At 42.0% G+C, this 16,160-nt stretch overlaps 1 protein-coding gene across 1 annotated transcript in view; it reads right to left on the reverse strand.

Annotated features, from left to right (window-relative positions):
* The window catches only part of pkd1l2a (polycystic kidney disease 1 like 2a), a gene marked incomplete at both ends in the record, with an annotated part of 33,406 nt that overhangs the window by 6,087 nt on the left and 11,159 nt on the right, over nucleotides 1–16,160 (reverse strand). Inside the window, 21 exons of the mRNA XM_080762656.1 lie at nucleotides 334–664; nucleotides 1,075–1,260; nucleotides 2,020–2,160; nucleotides 2,592–2,688; nucleotides 3,622–4,085; nucleotides 4,943–5,020; nucleotides 5,129–5,270; nucleotides 5,525–5,751; nucleotides 6,125–6,324; nucleotides 6,861–7,007; nucleotides 7,112–7,290; nucleotides 7,756–7,857; nucleotides 11,882–12,112; nucleotides 12,512–12,702; nucleotides 12,914–13,139; nucleotides 13,306–13,434; nucleotides 14,027–14,147; nucleotides 14,432–14,556; nucleotides 14,649–14,789; nucleotides 15,325–15,462; nucleotides 15,941–16,120. Of these exons, the coding sequence (XP_080618782.1) occupies nucleotides 334–664; nucleotides 1,075–1,260; nucleotides 2,020–2,160; nucleotides 2,592–2,688; nucleotides 3,622–4,085; nucleotides 4,943–5,020; nucleotides 5,129–5,270; nucleotides 5,525–5,751; nucleotides 6,125–6,324; nucleotides 6,861–7,007; nucleotides 7,112–7,290; nucleotides 7,756–7,857; nucleotides 11,882–12,112; nucleotides 12,512–12,702; nucleotides 12,914–13,139; nucleotides 13,306–13,434; nucleotides 14,027–14,147; nucleotides 14,432–14,556; nucleotides 14,649–14,789; nucleotides 15,325–15,462; nucleotides 15,941–16,120 (3,776 nt within the window). The remainder of the gene's footprint in view (nucleotides 1–333; nucleotides 665–1,074; nucleotides 1,261–2,019; nucleotides 2,161–2,591; nucleotides 2,689–3,621; nucleotides 4,086–4,942; nucleotides 5,021–5,128; nucleotides 5,271–5,524; nucleotides 5,752–6,124; nucleotides 6,325–6,860; nucleotides 7,008–7,111; nucleotides 7,291–7,755; nucleotides 7,858–11,881; nucleotides 12,113–12,511; nucleotides 12,703–12,913; nucleotides 13,140–13,305; nucleotides 13,435–14,026; nucleotides 14,148–14,431; nucleotides 14,557–14,648; nucleotides 14,790–15,324; nucleotides 15,463–15,940; nucleotides 16,121–16,160) is intronic.

The raw sequence follows: 16,160 nt of genomic DNA on the forward strand, positions 1-16,160 counted from the left end.
CTTTAAAAATGTCTACAAATTAAGACCAGATTTATGAACAGTTTTCAGTTTTCCCAAAGCTGGACACACATCTCTGACAAACCAAACAAGACCCAGGAAACCCAGGGTGTGTGAACAGGGTGACAGGGATGTGTGAACAGGGCGACAGGGATGTGGGCACATTTTGAGGTTGAAAGTTATTATTACCACCACAATCAAATGAGACAGATGTAGATGTTTATTTCTGTATACAGTATGTGTATACCTAAATCTACTTTGTAATAATATCCCTGGCATTTAGACTAATTTGGGATGCTGTTGACTTTCTATCATAGTTTCCATGCTGGGACTTACCTACTAGAATTATGTGAATCTGGGCCCAATTCAACAACAAATCCGCCTCCCCTGTACAACACCACACTGCCCCAGATAGGTTGGGCTCTGAGTCGAGCCTGGGACTGGTACTTCCAAGGGCTGTGGAGGCTCTGTGAGGTGTTGTGATCTGCAGATTGGCTCCAGCCTGGACCGTAGGAGCCTATATCCTCCACCTCCCATGAGTATGGCGCATGACACTCAGGTACAGACTTCTGCATGGAATGGGCAATGTCGCAAGAGCTCTTTTGCACCCTCACTTGGCGAAGACGGGCATTACCAACTAGCTTAGAGTTCCCATCTGTGATGAATCCTGTTTTAGGTGGTAAGGTGATAAAACAACAGAATACGTGGATACCGTAGGCTAGATGAGATAAGCAGAAGTAATTAATTCTGTCACTAATCCAGTTGTTCAGGTAGAGGTGGCTTAAATAATCACAATAAATCTCCATAGGGTCTTACAGCTAGTCTCAAAACACTATAAATACGTTTATCATACAATAGTATGTTTATAGTGTTTTATAAACACGTTTCATAGAAAGTGCGTGTCAAATACTCGGTTACAGTTGTTGTGATGTAAGAAAGACATGGAGGAGGATTTTAGTAAAGGTATCAGAGGGTAAAAAGTTAAACTATATTGATATCAAACTAAAATCAGATGTTCAGATTTTAAGGGTGAATAACAAGTGAAAACATTGTACAGTATACCCACACTTCACTTACCTGGGTACTCTCCAAAAAGGTTGGTCAGTAACGAAGTGTTTGCCCAGTTAAACACATCACTGATACTCATACTGTCTGAGACACCTTTGCTGAAGCTCTGCTGGATGTGCGTGGTCAGGAAGTAAGCGTTGGGGTCCCTCTGGCCGTACGCCACCAGGAGCAACATCCACATGAAGCCCATGTAGGCTGCAGCACAATCACACATCGTCAGCGTTATATGGCGTAGCTCAAAATATAATACACATTTTAGGTAAAGTTAGGTTAGGTAAAGTTACCTTAAGTTGTGGCAAATCTGGGAAAGAAAATGCTTACCACTAGCTTTCTTCACAGATGTGTTCATAAAGGTGTCTACTATCACAGAAAAATGTGTTCCAACCCAACTCCCTTGGGAAACTTTGTGACAGCTGCTGAAAGTTGGGGTACCATTATCAACCAATATACGGCAAAAAAAATTCATTATACTTTAAGTAGCATGTGACACTATGGGGTTTTCATGATGCTGAATTCATTCCAAGCATCAGTTTTGCACGAAAATAATTCGGCCATAGCCACTTGCCCAAATGTGCCCAAATGTACTGACCTCATCACATTTGTGATGACGGCTTTGGGCATTTCTAGGCAAAGGAGTGTTTTTTGTGCAAAACGAATGCTTGCAATGGATTCAGCATCATGACAATCCCCTAGTTTGACATGACACATGCTACTTCATGAAATGAAATTTGGAATGTTTTGCCTTATATTGGTTGATAATGGTACCCCAACTTTCAGCAGCTGTCACAAAGTGTCCCAAGGGAGTTGGGTTGATTTTTTTTTCTGTGATAGTAGACACCTTTATGAACACATCTGTGAAGAAAGCTAGTGGTAAGCATTTTCTTTCCCAGATTTGCCACAACTTAAGGTAACTTTACCTAAGTAATGTGCTTGCTCTACATTGGCTTGACTCACTGAGAATCTCCTTGATGAGGGCGAAGACCTTCTGCTCTTTGATCATGTTGTTCCTCATGCGCTCGACGTCAGTGGGCGGTGGCGGCTGATAGAAACTGCACGTGCTATCTCTCCTGGCCGCTCGGACTGAGTCGGGATCATCTACACAACCAGCAATCACTGTTACGTTCTTAGCTTACCCGTGTGTTTCATGATAACTACTTTTTATGTAGCTTGTAGATCTGCTATTTTTCAATAGCTAAATTATAACATAATGTTTAAAACACCAAAAGGGGTTCCCGCCCCAAAATGGGTTAATGTAAATCGCTCTGGATTAAGAGCGTCTGCTAAATGCCTAAATTGTAAATTGTAATCACATTGTGTCCAGTTTTCTTTTCTAGGTGTGTTTGCTTGTCCTTAGAAATGACAATGTTGCTAAAAGTAAGGAAGGTCAGGAACAACATTATACCTGGGATTAAAGTAAGGAAGGTCAGGGAACAACATTATACCTGGGATTAAAGTAAGGAAGGTCAGGGAACAACATTATACATTATTATTATTATAATTATAATTATTATTATTATACATTATACCTGGGATTCTGTGCGTATCGTCTATCTGAGGATCACCGTATTCCTCTTGATCAACTTTCTTCAGAACAAGAGCAAAAAATGCTGCAAAACCAAGAACCTGTGACATACCATGTGTAACGTTAGTTACAGACACTAGAACCTGTGACATACCATGTGTAACGTTAGCTACAGACACTAGAACCTGTGACATACCATGTGTAATGTTAGCTACAGACACTAGAACCTGTGACATACCATGTGTAATGTTAGTTACAGACACTAGAACCTGTGGCATACCATGTGTAACGTTAGCTACAGACACTAGAACCTGTGGCATACCATGTGTAACGTTAGCTACAGACACTAGAACCTGTGGCATACCATGTGTAACGTTAGTTACAGACACTAGAACCTGTGACATACCATGTGTAATGTTAGTTACAGACACTAGAACCTGTGACATACCATGTGTAATGTTAGCTACAGACACTAGAACCTGTGGCATACCATGTGTAACATGGTATACATTCAGAGGTTGGGTAACATCATTGTATTGTGACGTTGCTCACCTTCAGAGGTTGGGTAACATCATTGTATTGTAACGTTGCTCAACTTCAGAGGTTGGGTAACATCATTGTATTGTAACGTTGCTCACCTTCGGAGGTTGGGTAACATCATTGTATTGTGACGTTGCTCACCTTCAGAGGTTGGGTAACATCATTGTATTGTAACGTTGCTCACCTTCAGAGGTTGGGTAACATCATTGTATTGTAACGTTGCTCACCTTCAGAGGTTGGGTAACATCATTGTATTGTGACGTTGCTCACCTTCAGAGGTTGGGTGTATTGTGACGTTGCTCACCTTCAGAGGTTGGGTGACTCACCTTCAGAGGTTGGGTGTATTGTGACGTTGCTCACCTTCAGAGGTTGGGTGACTCACCTTCAGAGGTTAGGTGTATTGTGACGTTGCTCACCTTCAGAGGTTGGGTGACTCACCTTCAGAGGTTGGGTGTATTGTGACGTTGCTCACCTTCAGAGGTTGGGTGACTCACCTTCAGAGGTTGGGTGACAAAGAGACTCTCAAAGAAGGAGACCAGCATGGAGATGAGCCAGCTGATGGAGCGGTCCTTCCCATAGGTCAGCCCGTACATCATGGTGAAGTATCCTGAAACGCAGCTGGTGGCCACCACCAGAATCCACCCGACAAACACAAACCACCAGGGGAGGCCTGGCCTCGTCCTGCTGGCGTCCCCCCCATCGATGCTCTCCGCCGGGCTGCCGCTGTGGTCACCTCCTCCCTGGCTGGAGGAATGGAGGTGATGCTCCACCAGGCCCTTCATGCCCTGGACCTGCTGCACGGCCCGGTTGTAGCTGTCAGAGTTTGAGAAGCGAGTCGGTCCCAGCAGACCCAACTCCTTCTCAACATGACCTAGTTGTCTGTACAGATACTGCCTGTTGTTGTTCCTCTTCTGGGAACCGTCCACAGTCTTCTCTGGGCTGCCACACACACTGCTCTCTGATGATAGAAAATATGTCAATATCATTTTGGTCGACATAATTGAATGTATTCCAATGACATCTCATCACTAACCCATATCCAGTGATTAAAGTAACCCTAGTCTGTGATACCCTGGGCAAGACCTACGCTGAAAAGACTATCAGCGGAAGTTGCGGGATTTTAGCGGAAGTATCGCCCAAGGAAATGACGTTGATGCTTTACAAATCAGTTTACATTCTCCACGAATGAAACAAGTTGTGATTGGTCGGGAGAATATCGTATCCGGGGGAAATACATTTGACGGCTGTTCCGGAGGATACAACCGCCGATAGCTTCTCTGCCTTAGGTTGTGACCAGGCTTTTCTTTTCGCAGATATAAGTAAGCCTGGGACCGAGGCTACGTCGGTGACCATTAATAAACCGCGTGGACGGCTGGACGCATCTGCCTGGGTGAGCGCTGGTGCTTTGGTATGTGTGTGGGGGGGAGGGGGCAGATCAACATATGGAATGAATTCTGTACTGGCCATGTATTGAGCGTGTCTTGAGTGTACAGGGTTTGATGAGGTCAGATCAATATTATGGAATGTCAGAACAGGTCGGCTCCATATATGGAGATCTAAGGGTGGTAGCAGGGGCAGTGTCTTGAGTGAGGGTTTGATGAGGTCAGATCAACATATTATGGAATTGAGTTTTTTACATTTTCCATAAAAGAAAGAAAAGGAGCAGGAAGTAGATAAATCTTTACTGTATGGCGCGTGTCACGGGGCGTGACGGACGGATGGACTGACTGATGGGAGATCACAGGTTTTCATAATTAACAATCAGAACAGTTAACATTTTGGAACAACTGGATATGATTGTAAGGAACAGCTTACCTTGCAGCTTGACTCCGCCTAACGTGAGGATGATGGAGCTCGCTTCCCGCTTGGAGGCATCAGTATGGACCGGTCCACCTGCTTGGTTCTGTTCAGTATAGACCTGTCCACCTGCTTGGTTCTGCTTGGAGGCATCAGTACAGACCGGTCCACCTGCCTGGTTCTGTTCAGTATGGACCGGTCCACCTGCTTGGTTCTGCTTCCTGATGATGTCCTCCACCAGGGACAGCAGAGTGTTGATATCAGCCTGGTGACCAGGCCTCAGTTCCAGATGAGGCATGGGGCTTTTCATGGCTTTGGAGAGTGACTGGGCAATTCTCTTTATGTCCTAATAATATATAGATAGTTACACACACCACCACACAAAGAAGACTTTCAGATACACAGAATAGATTCAGCCAGCCCATTATTAATTTTCATTTCAGTAACATAAATTGTACAGTAAAGGTCCTTGCAGACTGGATGTGTTTAGCAGTGTGCAGCCAGGGACCTTTACTGTAAACAACCGTAGAAATAGAAGTAGGAGAGTCTGGAGCTCCGTGCTGGAACTGTTGCCTACTGTATAAGCACGTCACATCTCACCTTGATCACAGTGTCGGGGGTGATGTCCTTTAGCTCCTTGCGTGGAGAAGACTTCTGTGAGGGAGACACTCGGCCCGTCTTCCCCTGCTTCGGACCCTCTAACTTAACACATTTCTCTCTAGGCCGAGTGTTTCTGAAGATACTCACAATAAGGAGATTGATTGGAAACATGATGATTGAACTTTGAACTCCAATAACAACCTGTTGCCAGGTGAACTCAATGTGACCTTTATAGTAGTTGACAAAAAGAAAAGAGAAAAAGAAAAGTTCATTTGTGTAGATTAAAATGTTTAAATATATTAAATGGCAATATACTGTATCTGCTAGTAGTAGTTGTATGACTATTGACTACCTATCATGAAGGACTTTAATTATCAGACCCTTTCAACTTCAAACTCAATGTTACAGCCATGTTTGAAAAAACACATCCCTGGTTCTGGTGAGTGATATTTTTTAATTAACTATTTTCCTTTTAAATGTCTAACATTAGAACATGGGGGAGGAGTAGTAATTACAGTCCCCTCATCCATTAGAAGGACGATATCAGTCAGCAGACTGTAAGATAATCTGAACAGTGTTCTTGATAGTATAGTTCCATACCCAGGTCCATGGTCTGCTCAGAGGGGTCTGTGGGGATGCCCCAGAACATGATGCTGGTCAGCATGGTGCACAGCAGCAGAGAGAAACAGCAGGACACTCGCTGCACGCGGGTGAAGGTGCTGCTGGGAGGGCGGCTGATCACAGAGAACCAGATGTGGCCGTCACGGAAGTCCTTCGCTGTTTTCATGAAGAACAGGTTGCTGGAATATGTATTTATGAGCACAAGAAGAAGATTTAATTGAATGGATTGAATGAACACAACAGAGTAAGCATAAGAAGAAGAGCTGGAGCTGGCTTTCGTTCTTTTTTTCTCCTTGGAAACTTTACTCTATGACAGCGGTTCCCAAACTTTTTCTTGTCAAATCAACATTTATTAGGCCACGGACCCCACATTTGAAAACATATGCCAGTGACCCCGATAAGGGAGGATTTTGACGGCTCTAGCAGTGATTCCGAAACATATTAATTTCAAGGACCCCTAGTTTCACACGCGTTATGCTACGGACCCCCGATTTAATGGCATTTCTATCTCTGGTACCCCAATTTATATTGTAAAACCACTGTTAATTTAGGGTTAGGGTTTGTACATTTGTACACTCAGAGTTACAGACCCATAAGGGTCTATTTGGTTACAAATGATCATTTAGCTGGGTCCCCCCTGGAACTCCCTCAAGTACCCCTCTGGGGGTCCCCGGACCCCACTTTGGGAACCACTGAGACGCATGAATACACACACCTGAATCTCTTCAAATCTTCTTCTGAGGCAACAGGGAAAACCTTGTCCAGAGAGCACTCTCCCATGTCTATGGCCAGCCAGGAATTACAAAGAAAGTGCCATTTCTGCCCTGTCTCCACGTCCTGTACCATCACTTTGTTGATATACCTGCATACAAACTTGAACAGTTATCACCGGTTCCTTTAATCATAATGTAAGATAAATAATAATTAATAATTTTGTCAGAGGAGTCTGCGCGCTTCTGGCCTCACCAGGCAGGGTGTGGTCCTGAGTTATCATGCCACAGCCTGATGCTAAGCAGCTCTCCCAGGGAAAAGGGTGTCGTCAACAGGAACATGTCCACCCCTCCTCTCTCGAACACAGGCTTCTCAGGGTCTGTCAGGTGGTGTGGCTCACTCTCTCCCTCTTTACCTAGCAGAGTTACTGTCACCTGAAACAAGACAGTATATGTGAATGGAAGTCAAGATGTTCGAATGCCCCCGCCCCCCTGTCAAAAACAGCTAAAATCCCTAAAACGAAAGAAAGCAGCAAAAGAAAAAAATGTAACACTCATCTTTTACTTTCTCTAATAACAACCTAAAACATGAACCTTGGTTGAAAAAAAAACGAAAGTTGTCCCTTAAGGATATACAGGTAGTTGAATGTATTAATCAAGCAGGTAATCCACAATAGAGTAAACCACTCTTCATTTGAGAATGTACTGTAATTAACCGTACTGACCTGAGAGGAAGTGGAGGCTGTAATTAACCACTGACCTGAGAGGAAGTGGAGGCTGTAATTAACCACTGACCTGAGAGGAAGTGGAGGCTGTAATTAACCACTGACCTGAGAGGAAGTGGAGGCTGTAATTAACCACTGACCTGAGAGGAAGTGGAGGCTGTAATTAACCACTGACCTGAGAGGAAGTGGAGGCTCCACGTCGATGCCCAGTGCTGACGGTCAACATGTAGCGACACTCAGCCAAAGGGTCATTGTCCTCCAGAACCGTTATCTTCACCTATATTTAGACACAAAGACATCATAATTATTATATTATTATATTATACACTCAGCCAAAGGGTCATTGTCCTCCAGAACCGTTATCTTCACCTATATTTAGACACAAAGACATCATAATTATTATATTATTATATTATACACTCAGCCAAAGGGTCATTGTCCTCCAGAACCGTTATCTTCACCTATATTTAGACACAAAGACATCATAATTATTCAAATTGCCAGCGCAGTGATTTACAATGTGCCAATTCATAAAATTCAACAATTAAAACACATCAAGTATCATGTGGTTGGAAACTCGTTAATTGAAACATACCTTAGCTGAGTCCTGTATGTCTTTCCTGCGTGCCCATACGACCACCACCAGATAACATACCTAACATACACCTAACATAAGTAGAACATACATACTGTAACATACATAACATACTGTTCATAACATACCTTAGATGAGTCCTGTATGTCTTTCCTGCGTGCCCATACAACCACCACCAGATAACATACCTAACATACACCTAACATAAGTAGAACATACATACTGTAACATACATAACATACTGTTCATAACATACCTATTACCTTAGCTGAGTCCTGTATGTCTTTCCTGCGTGGCCATACAACCACCACCAGATAACATACCTAACATACACCTAACATAAGTAGAACATACATACTGTAACATACATAACATACTGTTCATAACATACCTTAGCTGAGTCCTGTATGTCTTTCCTGCGTGCCCATACGACCACCACCAGATAACATACCTAACATACACCTAACATAAGTAGAACATACATACTGTAACATACATAACATACTGTTCATAACATACCTTAGCTGAGTCCTGTATGTCTTTCCTGCGTGCCCATACGACCACCACCAGATAAAATAACATACCTAACATACACCTAACATAAGTAGAACATACATACTGTAACATACATAACATACTGTTCATAACATACCTTAGATGAGTCCTGTATGTCTTTCCTGCGTGCCCATACGACCACCACCAGATAAAATAACATACCTAACATACACCTAACATAAGTAGAACATACATACTGTAACATACATAACATACTGTTCATAACATACCTTAGCTGAGTCCTGTATGTCTTTCCTGCGTGCCCATACGACCACCACCAGATAACATACCTAACATACACCTAACATAAGTAGAACATACATACTGTAACATACATAACATACTGTTCATAACATACCTTAGCCGAGTCCTGTATGTCTTTCCTGCGTGCCCATACGACCACCACCAGATAACATACCTAACATACACCTAACATAAGTAGAACATACATACTGTAACATACATAACATACTGTTCATAACATACCTTAGCGGAGTCCTGTATGTCTTTCCTGCGTGCCCATACGACCACCACCAGATAAAATAACATACCTAACATACACCTAACATAAGTAGAACATATATACTGTAACATACATAACATACCTTAGCCGAGTCCTGTATGTCTTTCCTGCGTGCCCATACAACCACCACCAGATAACATACCTAACATACACCTAACATAAGTAGAACATACATACTGTAACATACATAACATACTGTTCATAACATACCTTAGCTGAGTCCTGTATGTCTTTCCTGCGTGCCCATACGACCACCACCAGATAACATACCTAACATACACCTAACATAAGTAGAACATACATACTGTAACATACATAACATACTGTTCATAACATACCTTAGCTGAGTCCTGTATGTCTTTCCTGCGTGCCCATACGACCACCACCAGATAACATACCTAACATACACCTAACATAAGTAGAACATATATACTGTAACATACATAACATACCTTAGCTGAGTCCTGTATGTCTTTCCTGCGTGCCCATACAACCACCACCAGATAACATACCTAACATACACCTAACATAAGTAGAACATACATACTGTAACATACATAACATACTGTTCATAACATACCTTAGATGAGTCCTGTATGTCTTTCCTGCGTGCCCATACGACCACCACCAGATAACATACCTAACATACACCTAACATAAGTAGAACATATATACTGTAACATACATAACATACCTTAGCTGAGTCCTGTATGTCTTTCCTGCGTGCCCATACGACCACCACCAGATAACATACCTAACATACACCTAACATAAGTAGAACATACATACTGTAACATGCATAACATACTGTTCATAACATACCTTAGCTGAGTCCTGTATGTCTTTCCTGCGTGCCCATACGACCACCACCAGATAACATACCTAACATACACCTAACATAAGTAGAACATACATACTGTAACATGCATAACATACTGTTCATAACATACCTTAGCTGAGTCCTGTATGTCTTTCCTGCGTGCCCATACAACCACCACCAGATAACATACCTAACATAAGTAGAACATACATACTGTAACATACATAACATACTGTTCATAACATACCTTAGATGAGTCCTGTATGTCTTTCCTGCGTGCCCATACGACCACCACCAGATAACATACCTAACATACACCTAACATAAGTAGAACATACATACTGTAACATACATAACATACTGTTCATAACATACCTTAGATGAGTCCTGTATGTCTTTCCTGCGTGCCCATACGACCACCACCAGATAACATACCTAACATACACCTAACATAAGTAGAACATACATACTGTAACATACATAACATACTGTTCATAACATACCTTAGATGAGTCCTGTATGTCTTTCCTGCGTGCCCATACGACCACCACCAGATAAAATAACATACCTAACATACACCTAACATAAGTAGAACATACATACTGTAACATACATAACATACTGTTCATAACATACCTTAGCGGAGTCCTGTATGTCTTTCCTGCGTGCCCATACGACCACCACCAGATAAAATAACATACCTAACATACACCTAACATAAGTAGAACATACATACTGTAACATACATAACATACTGTTCATAACATACCTTAGATGAGTCCTGTATGTCTTTCCTGCGTGCCCATACGACCACCACCAGATAAAATAACATACCTAACATACACCTAACATAAGTAGAACATACATACTGTAACATACATAACATACTGTTCATAACATACCTTAGCGGAGTCCTGTATGTCTTTCCTGCGTGCCCATACAACCACCACCAGATAACATACCTAACATACACCTAACATAAGTAGAACATACATACTGTAACATACATAACATACTGTTCATAACATACCTTAGCTGAGTCCTGTATGTCTTTCCTGCGTGCCCATACGACCACCACCAGATAAAATAACATACCTAACATACACCTAACATAAGTAGAACATACATACTGTAACATACATAACATACTGTTCATAACATACCTTAGCGGAGTCCTGTATGTCTTTCCTGCGTGCCCATACGACCACCACCAGATAAAATAACATACCTAACATACACCTAACATAAGTAGAACATACATACTGTAACATACATAACATACTGTTCATAACATACCTTAGCGGAGTCCTGTATGTCTTTCCTGCGTGCCCATACAACCACCACCAGATAACATACCTAACATACACCTAACATAAGTAGAACATACATACTGTAACATACATAACATACTGTTCATAACATACCTTAGATGAGTCCTGTATGTCTTTCCTGCGTGCCCATACGACCACCACCAGATAACATACCTAACATACACCTAACATAAGTAGAACATACATACTGTAACATACATAACATACTGTTCATAACATACCTTAGCTGAGTCCTGTATGTCTTTCCTGCGTGCCCATACGACCACCACCAGATAACATACCTAACATACACCTAACATAAGTAGAACATACATACTGTAACATACATAACACACTGTTCATAACATACCTTAGCTGAGTCCTGTATGTCTTTCCTGCGTGCCCATACGACCACCACCAGATAACATACCTAACATACACCTAACATAAGTAGAACATACATACTGTAACATGCATAACATACTGTTCATAACATACCTTAGATGAGTCCTGTATGTCTTTCCTGCGTGCCCATACGACCACCACCAGATAAGCCAGAAAGATGGCTCCGACAAAACACACCACCACAGGGTTGGTGGTGAAAGTGGCAAAAAGTTCTGCAGTCCGCGACACGTCCACCACATTGGGCATCACAAAGAAGGAACTCCCAAAGAACGTCAGGTGATCACAGAGGCACTGCGTGACCAATGGTGTGGTGAGGGGCCCGACCTATGGGGAAAAGCTGCTGTTGAGTTGCAATCAGATTGCCATGGATGGATACAGGGATGTGACACTCCATGTGGTATGTTGTTGTTGTTGTTGTTGTCGCTGTCAGGCAGAAACCTTGTATCTCCATAATTCATCTTTTTATGTTTTGTCATGAATTGTATGACAGTGTCACACAAAAGTAGCATCGCAACACAACTGTATAGACCTAATACTTTTTAAAAGGTTTTTAAAACATTTTCAGCGATAGTATAATGACGTGCCAAAGTATAGGGATGCCTGGTTGGATGTGGTTAAATATGTCTGTGGGTTTCAGAAATATTTAATTGAAAAGTATTAACACGAGTAATGGTTTTGGACATAAAAGGTTTCCACCCAACAGTGCAGATATGTTACACTCACCCTGCAGCCATCTTCACTCCAAGAAGCTTTGGTTTCATTCCAATACTTGCACTGGGCGGCAACTGTACTCACAGTTACAGTGGCATTGATGGATTTCACTCCTGCCTCCACAATGGGCTTCACAACAAGGTAGTGGATCCCAACAGATCCCGTTCGATCCTTGGGACCCAACACCCATGTGTGCTTCTCATCTGCATTCATCAACATGACAAATATATTTACACGCGTGCGTACATACGGTACGTGCGTGCGTCTGTATTTACGCATGCACGAGTGCGCACACACACACACACACACACACACACACACACACACACACACACACACACACACACACACACACACACACGCACACGCACACCTCTCTTTTGCTTCAAATATTTGGGGTTGATCTATCTATACCTTCTGTGGAGTTCTGGAGAGGCATTTGAGTTTTTGCGACATATTTCTCATCAGTGGGATAATCCTCGTATCCTAAATACAGCATGAACGGTATATTTTCGGAGGGCTCTACTTTCAGCACCAGTGTCACGTCAGGTGAAGGAACATCAATCATTAACGTGCTGAAATTGCCCAGGTCCAGGACTGTACTGTTATCCTGCCCCACATCAGGTCTTGGCAGGAAAATCTAGGAACCACAGAAGACCACATTGTGTATAAATTATTATTAATAATCAAAATGTTTTATGTATTTGCATTACCCCAAGCACCTAAAGTCTAGTCTACTGATTTGCATTTTTTATATATTTTCTTGTTCTCCGTTTGATCAATAATTAAGAAAGAGTGTCCTATACCTGTATCTCATTCTTCAGGTTCCTGACAGGGATGACTGTGCCGTTTGCTCGAGTGAGAGAGACAGACCCCACAGTGCCCGTGATGTTCCCCTTACTCCAGGAATAGGGGTCCTTCTCGAAACTCATCATCTGGAATATTGTTATAAGACAGAAACTAATGGGCTGAAGAAAGTCTTGTGTAGTCCTTTCTCTTTTAATCAATAGAACAACATACAGTACATAATCAAAGCAATGTCTAAAAAACTCTATTTTTCTGCTAAAATCTGGACCAAATTCTGTCTACATGATGACATATCTGGAGATCTCAATTGAAACCACAAACAAAACATTAACCAACTACTGTAACTAGTCCGGCAGCCGGGGTTGTGGACGTGGGGAATTTGGTAAATACTTTTTTTATTGGCCTAAAATATTGTCTATATACTATATATACATTCACAAATCCACTTGCTGACCGGCTGTCGGTATTGAGCAATTTTATTTATAGGGGTTTATATGTGACCATAACATTGACATCCTATAAAAGGCAAAAATGAATGTATACATTTCATTCAAATCAGACACCATGCAGTTGAAGGTAGTAGAGCGATGGAAAACAAGATTGAGATGCCCCTCCAGATTACCGTATACTCAGTAATATTGTCATATGACTTTAAACACGTACTCCCACTATGTGGTAGTATATAATATATACTACCACATATTATGTGCACACACTTACTCTCAGATCCACTGGCTCCCCTGGAGCTAACACATCAGAAGGTAGTGGTGGGAAGGAGACCTTGGTGGAGCTGGGCGTCTGTGTGCCTATATTCTGATTGTGGATCATTTCAGGAGACACTCTGATAAGATAAGACACAACATGGATAGTCAGTAATGGATATTTCTTGACCACTAAAACCCTTCATACTGTACTATTCCCTCAGTTCTATAATAGGCTCTGTCCAATTTGCTTCTACGTCAAATTTAATTGTCAAAATTAACAGATCCACAAGCTCATAACATGCGTTAGCTTTTAGATCTCCTAATTCTGCTGCTCATTCAATAATATGGACAGTAGGGTTCGTATGGTTAAATACAGTAGGCCTATGATATATCCCCTGATTCAGTTTCAAACGTCTCTTACCGGTTGACATATACACTGATCTGACCCATGCTAATAATGGTGGGGGCTCCATCAAGCTTTCTACCAGTTAACAGTGCACTCTGCACCTTGTCCATTCCAGTAAGAAGAAAACCGGAGACCTTTTCCTGGAGTGAAAAAAAAGGAACAGGCATACTGATCTGTAACAGTGTTTGAGGACAGTGAGGAAGAAACAGAACAAGAGAGAACTTGTTCTTACATTTGATGAAGCATCCAAGATATTACTAGCTGCCTGAACAATTGGTGTAGCAGCTTCTATGACCTGTCCTTCATCCCCTCCATCTGGGTTGATGGAATGGAGAGTGGAGCTGAGTTCTGCCAACAGGGAACTAGTTGTTACCTGCAGATGATTGCAACAACGGACACAAGATCATGGATGATTGATTGCACTTCAATAAGCAGAATTAGCTTTGGTTTATGTCTCCACTTTTAATACTGCATTATAGTTGTATTACTGTATAATGGATGATGAAATACAATCCATTACTCTTATATCATATAATATATATTTATGTTTAACTAATAATCTTTATTTCACCATTTTGTCTGATAGTATTAACCTGTACATCTGCCATGTGGTCAATTGGACCCATTCTGGGCGGGAACCCCTTTGGGTATTAGCATTATGTTATGCTTTAGCTATTGAAAAATAGCGCGCCACCGAGTGGCGTGCTACGAGCTTGTAGGTCTGCTATTTTTGAAAAATCGAAGAACGACTGACATAGAAACATAGCTTTTTCAGAAAACTGTCAGGATGTGGAAGACATTTTTAGAATCTGATCTCAGGTCAGAATGGGTAACGTGTACAAATGGAATGGAGCAGATATTGTTCTATTTGTATACTCTGTAATGAGCATTGATGAATGATAGCGTACTTGAGCAGTGGGACTGAGCTCGTCTGACCGGTTGGTGAGTCCAGCCACAGCTCTGGCCGTCACCTGCACCTCCTGGGTGGAATTGCCAGGAGAATCTCGCAGAACTAGACTCATTTTAGTCAGCATCTGTTCTCGTAGCTGCAAGGGCAGAATCAGGCATTATTAAAGGGCTAGAACACTTTGGTTGTGTAGTTACCTTGCCATTATTTAACAAGACTTACATTGTATGGTGAAAGAGCTCTCAATGTCACTCTTTTACCATGTAAAAAAATGCAAATAAAGCTAATTCAGACAATATAGATAGAACATCACCAAATCCAGTACTTTGTTTATTAGGAAGAAAATCCTGACTGGATCTGCGGATCCGGATGTTTTAATTGAAAAAAAAAGACCACAAAAGGTGGTTGCACACCAGCCGCGTTTTTCGGGAAATCGATGGAGAAAAAATCTGAAATCGCGCCCGGTGTGTGGAGACCTTTACTGGTACTGGTAACTACAAAACCCAAACCTCTAGCAGTGTTCTTGCCCTTTAAGTAATGGTGCTTTTAAACTAGGGGAAACAAAAGAACACCAACAGTAGCATTAGTTGTATAATACTACCTCACTGCATGCTGACCTTTGTCCTTGCTTCCTTCTGATCGGCACTGGATTCTAAGTTCAGCATATCGGACACAGAGCTGAATATCTGCCCCAAAGCCCCTCCAGACAACAGACCCTGTTGCTCCAACTGAGCAACAGAAGCATCTACGGCAGATTGCAGAGCTTCCACGGAGGAACCGGAGGTGCTTTCCCGTACCTGAGGAGAGATAAATAACCAGCTCGACTCATTGACTCCA

The sequence above is a fragment of the Protomyctophum bolini genome, assembly GCF_963924005.1.
Source record: "Protomyctophum bolini genome assembly, chromosome: 1".
NCBI classification, from domain to species: domain Eukaryota; kingdom Metazoa; phylum Chordata; class Actinopteri; order Myctophiformes; family Myctophidae; genus Protomyctophum; species Protomyctophum bolini.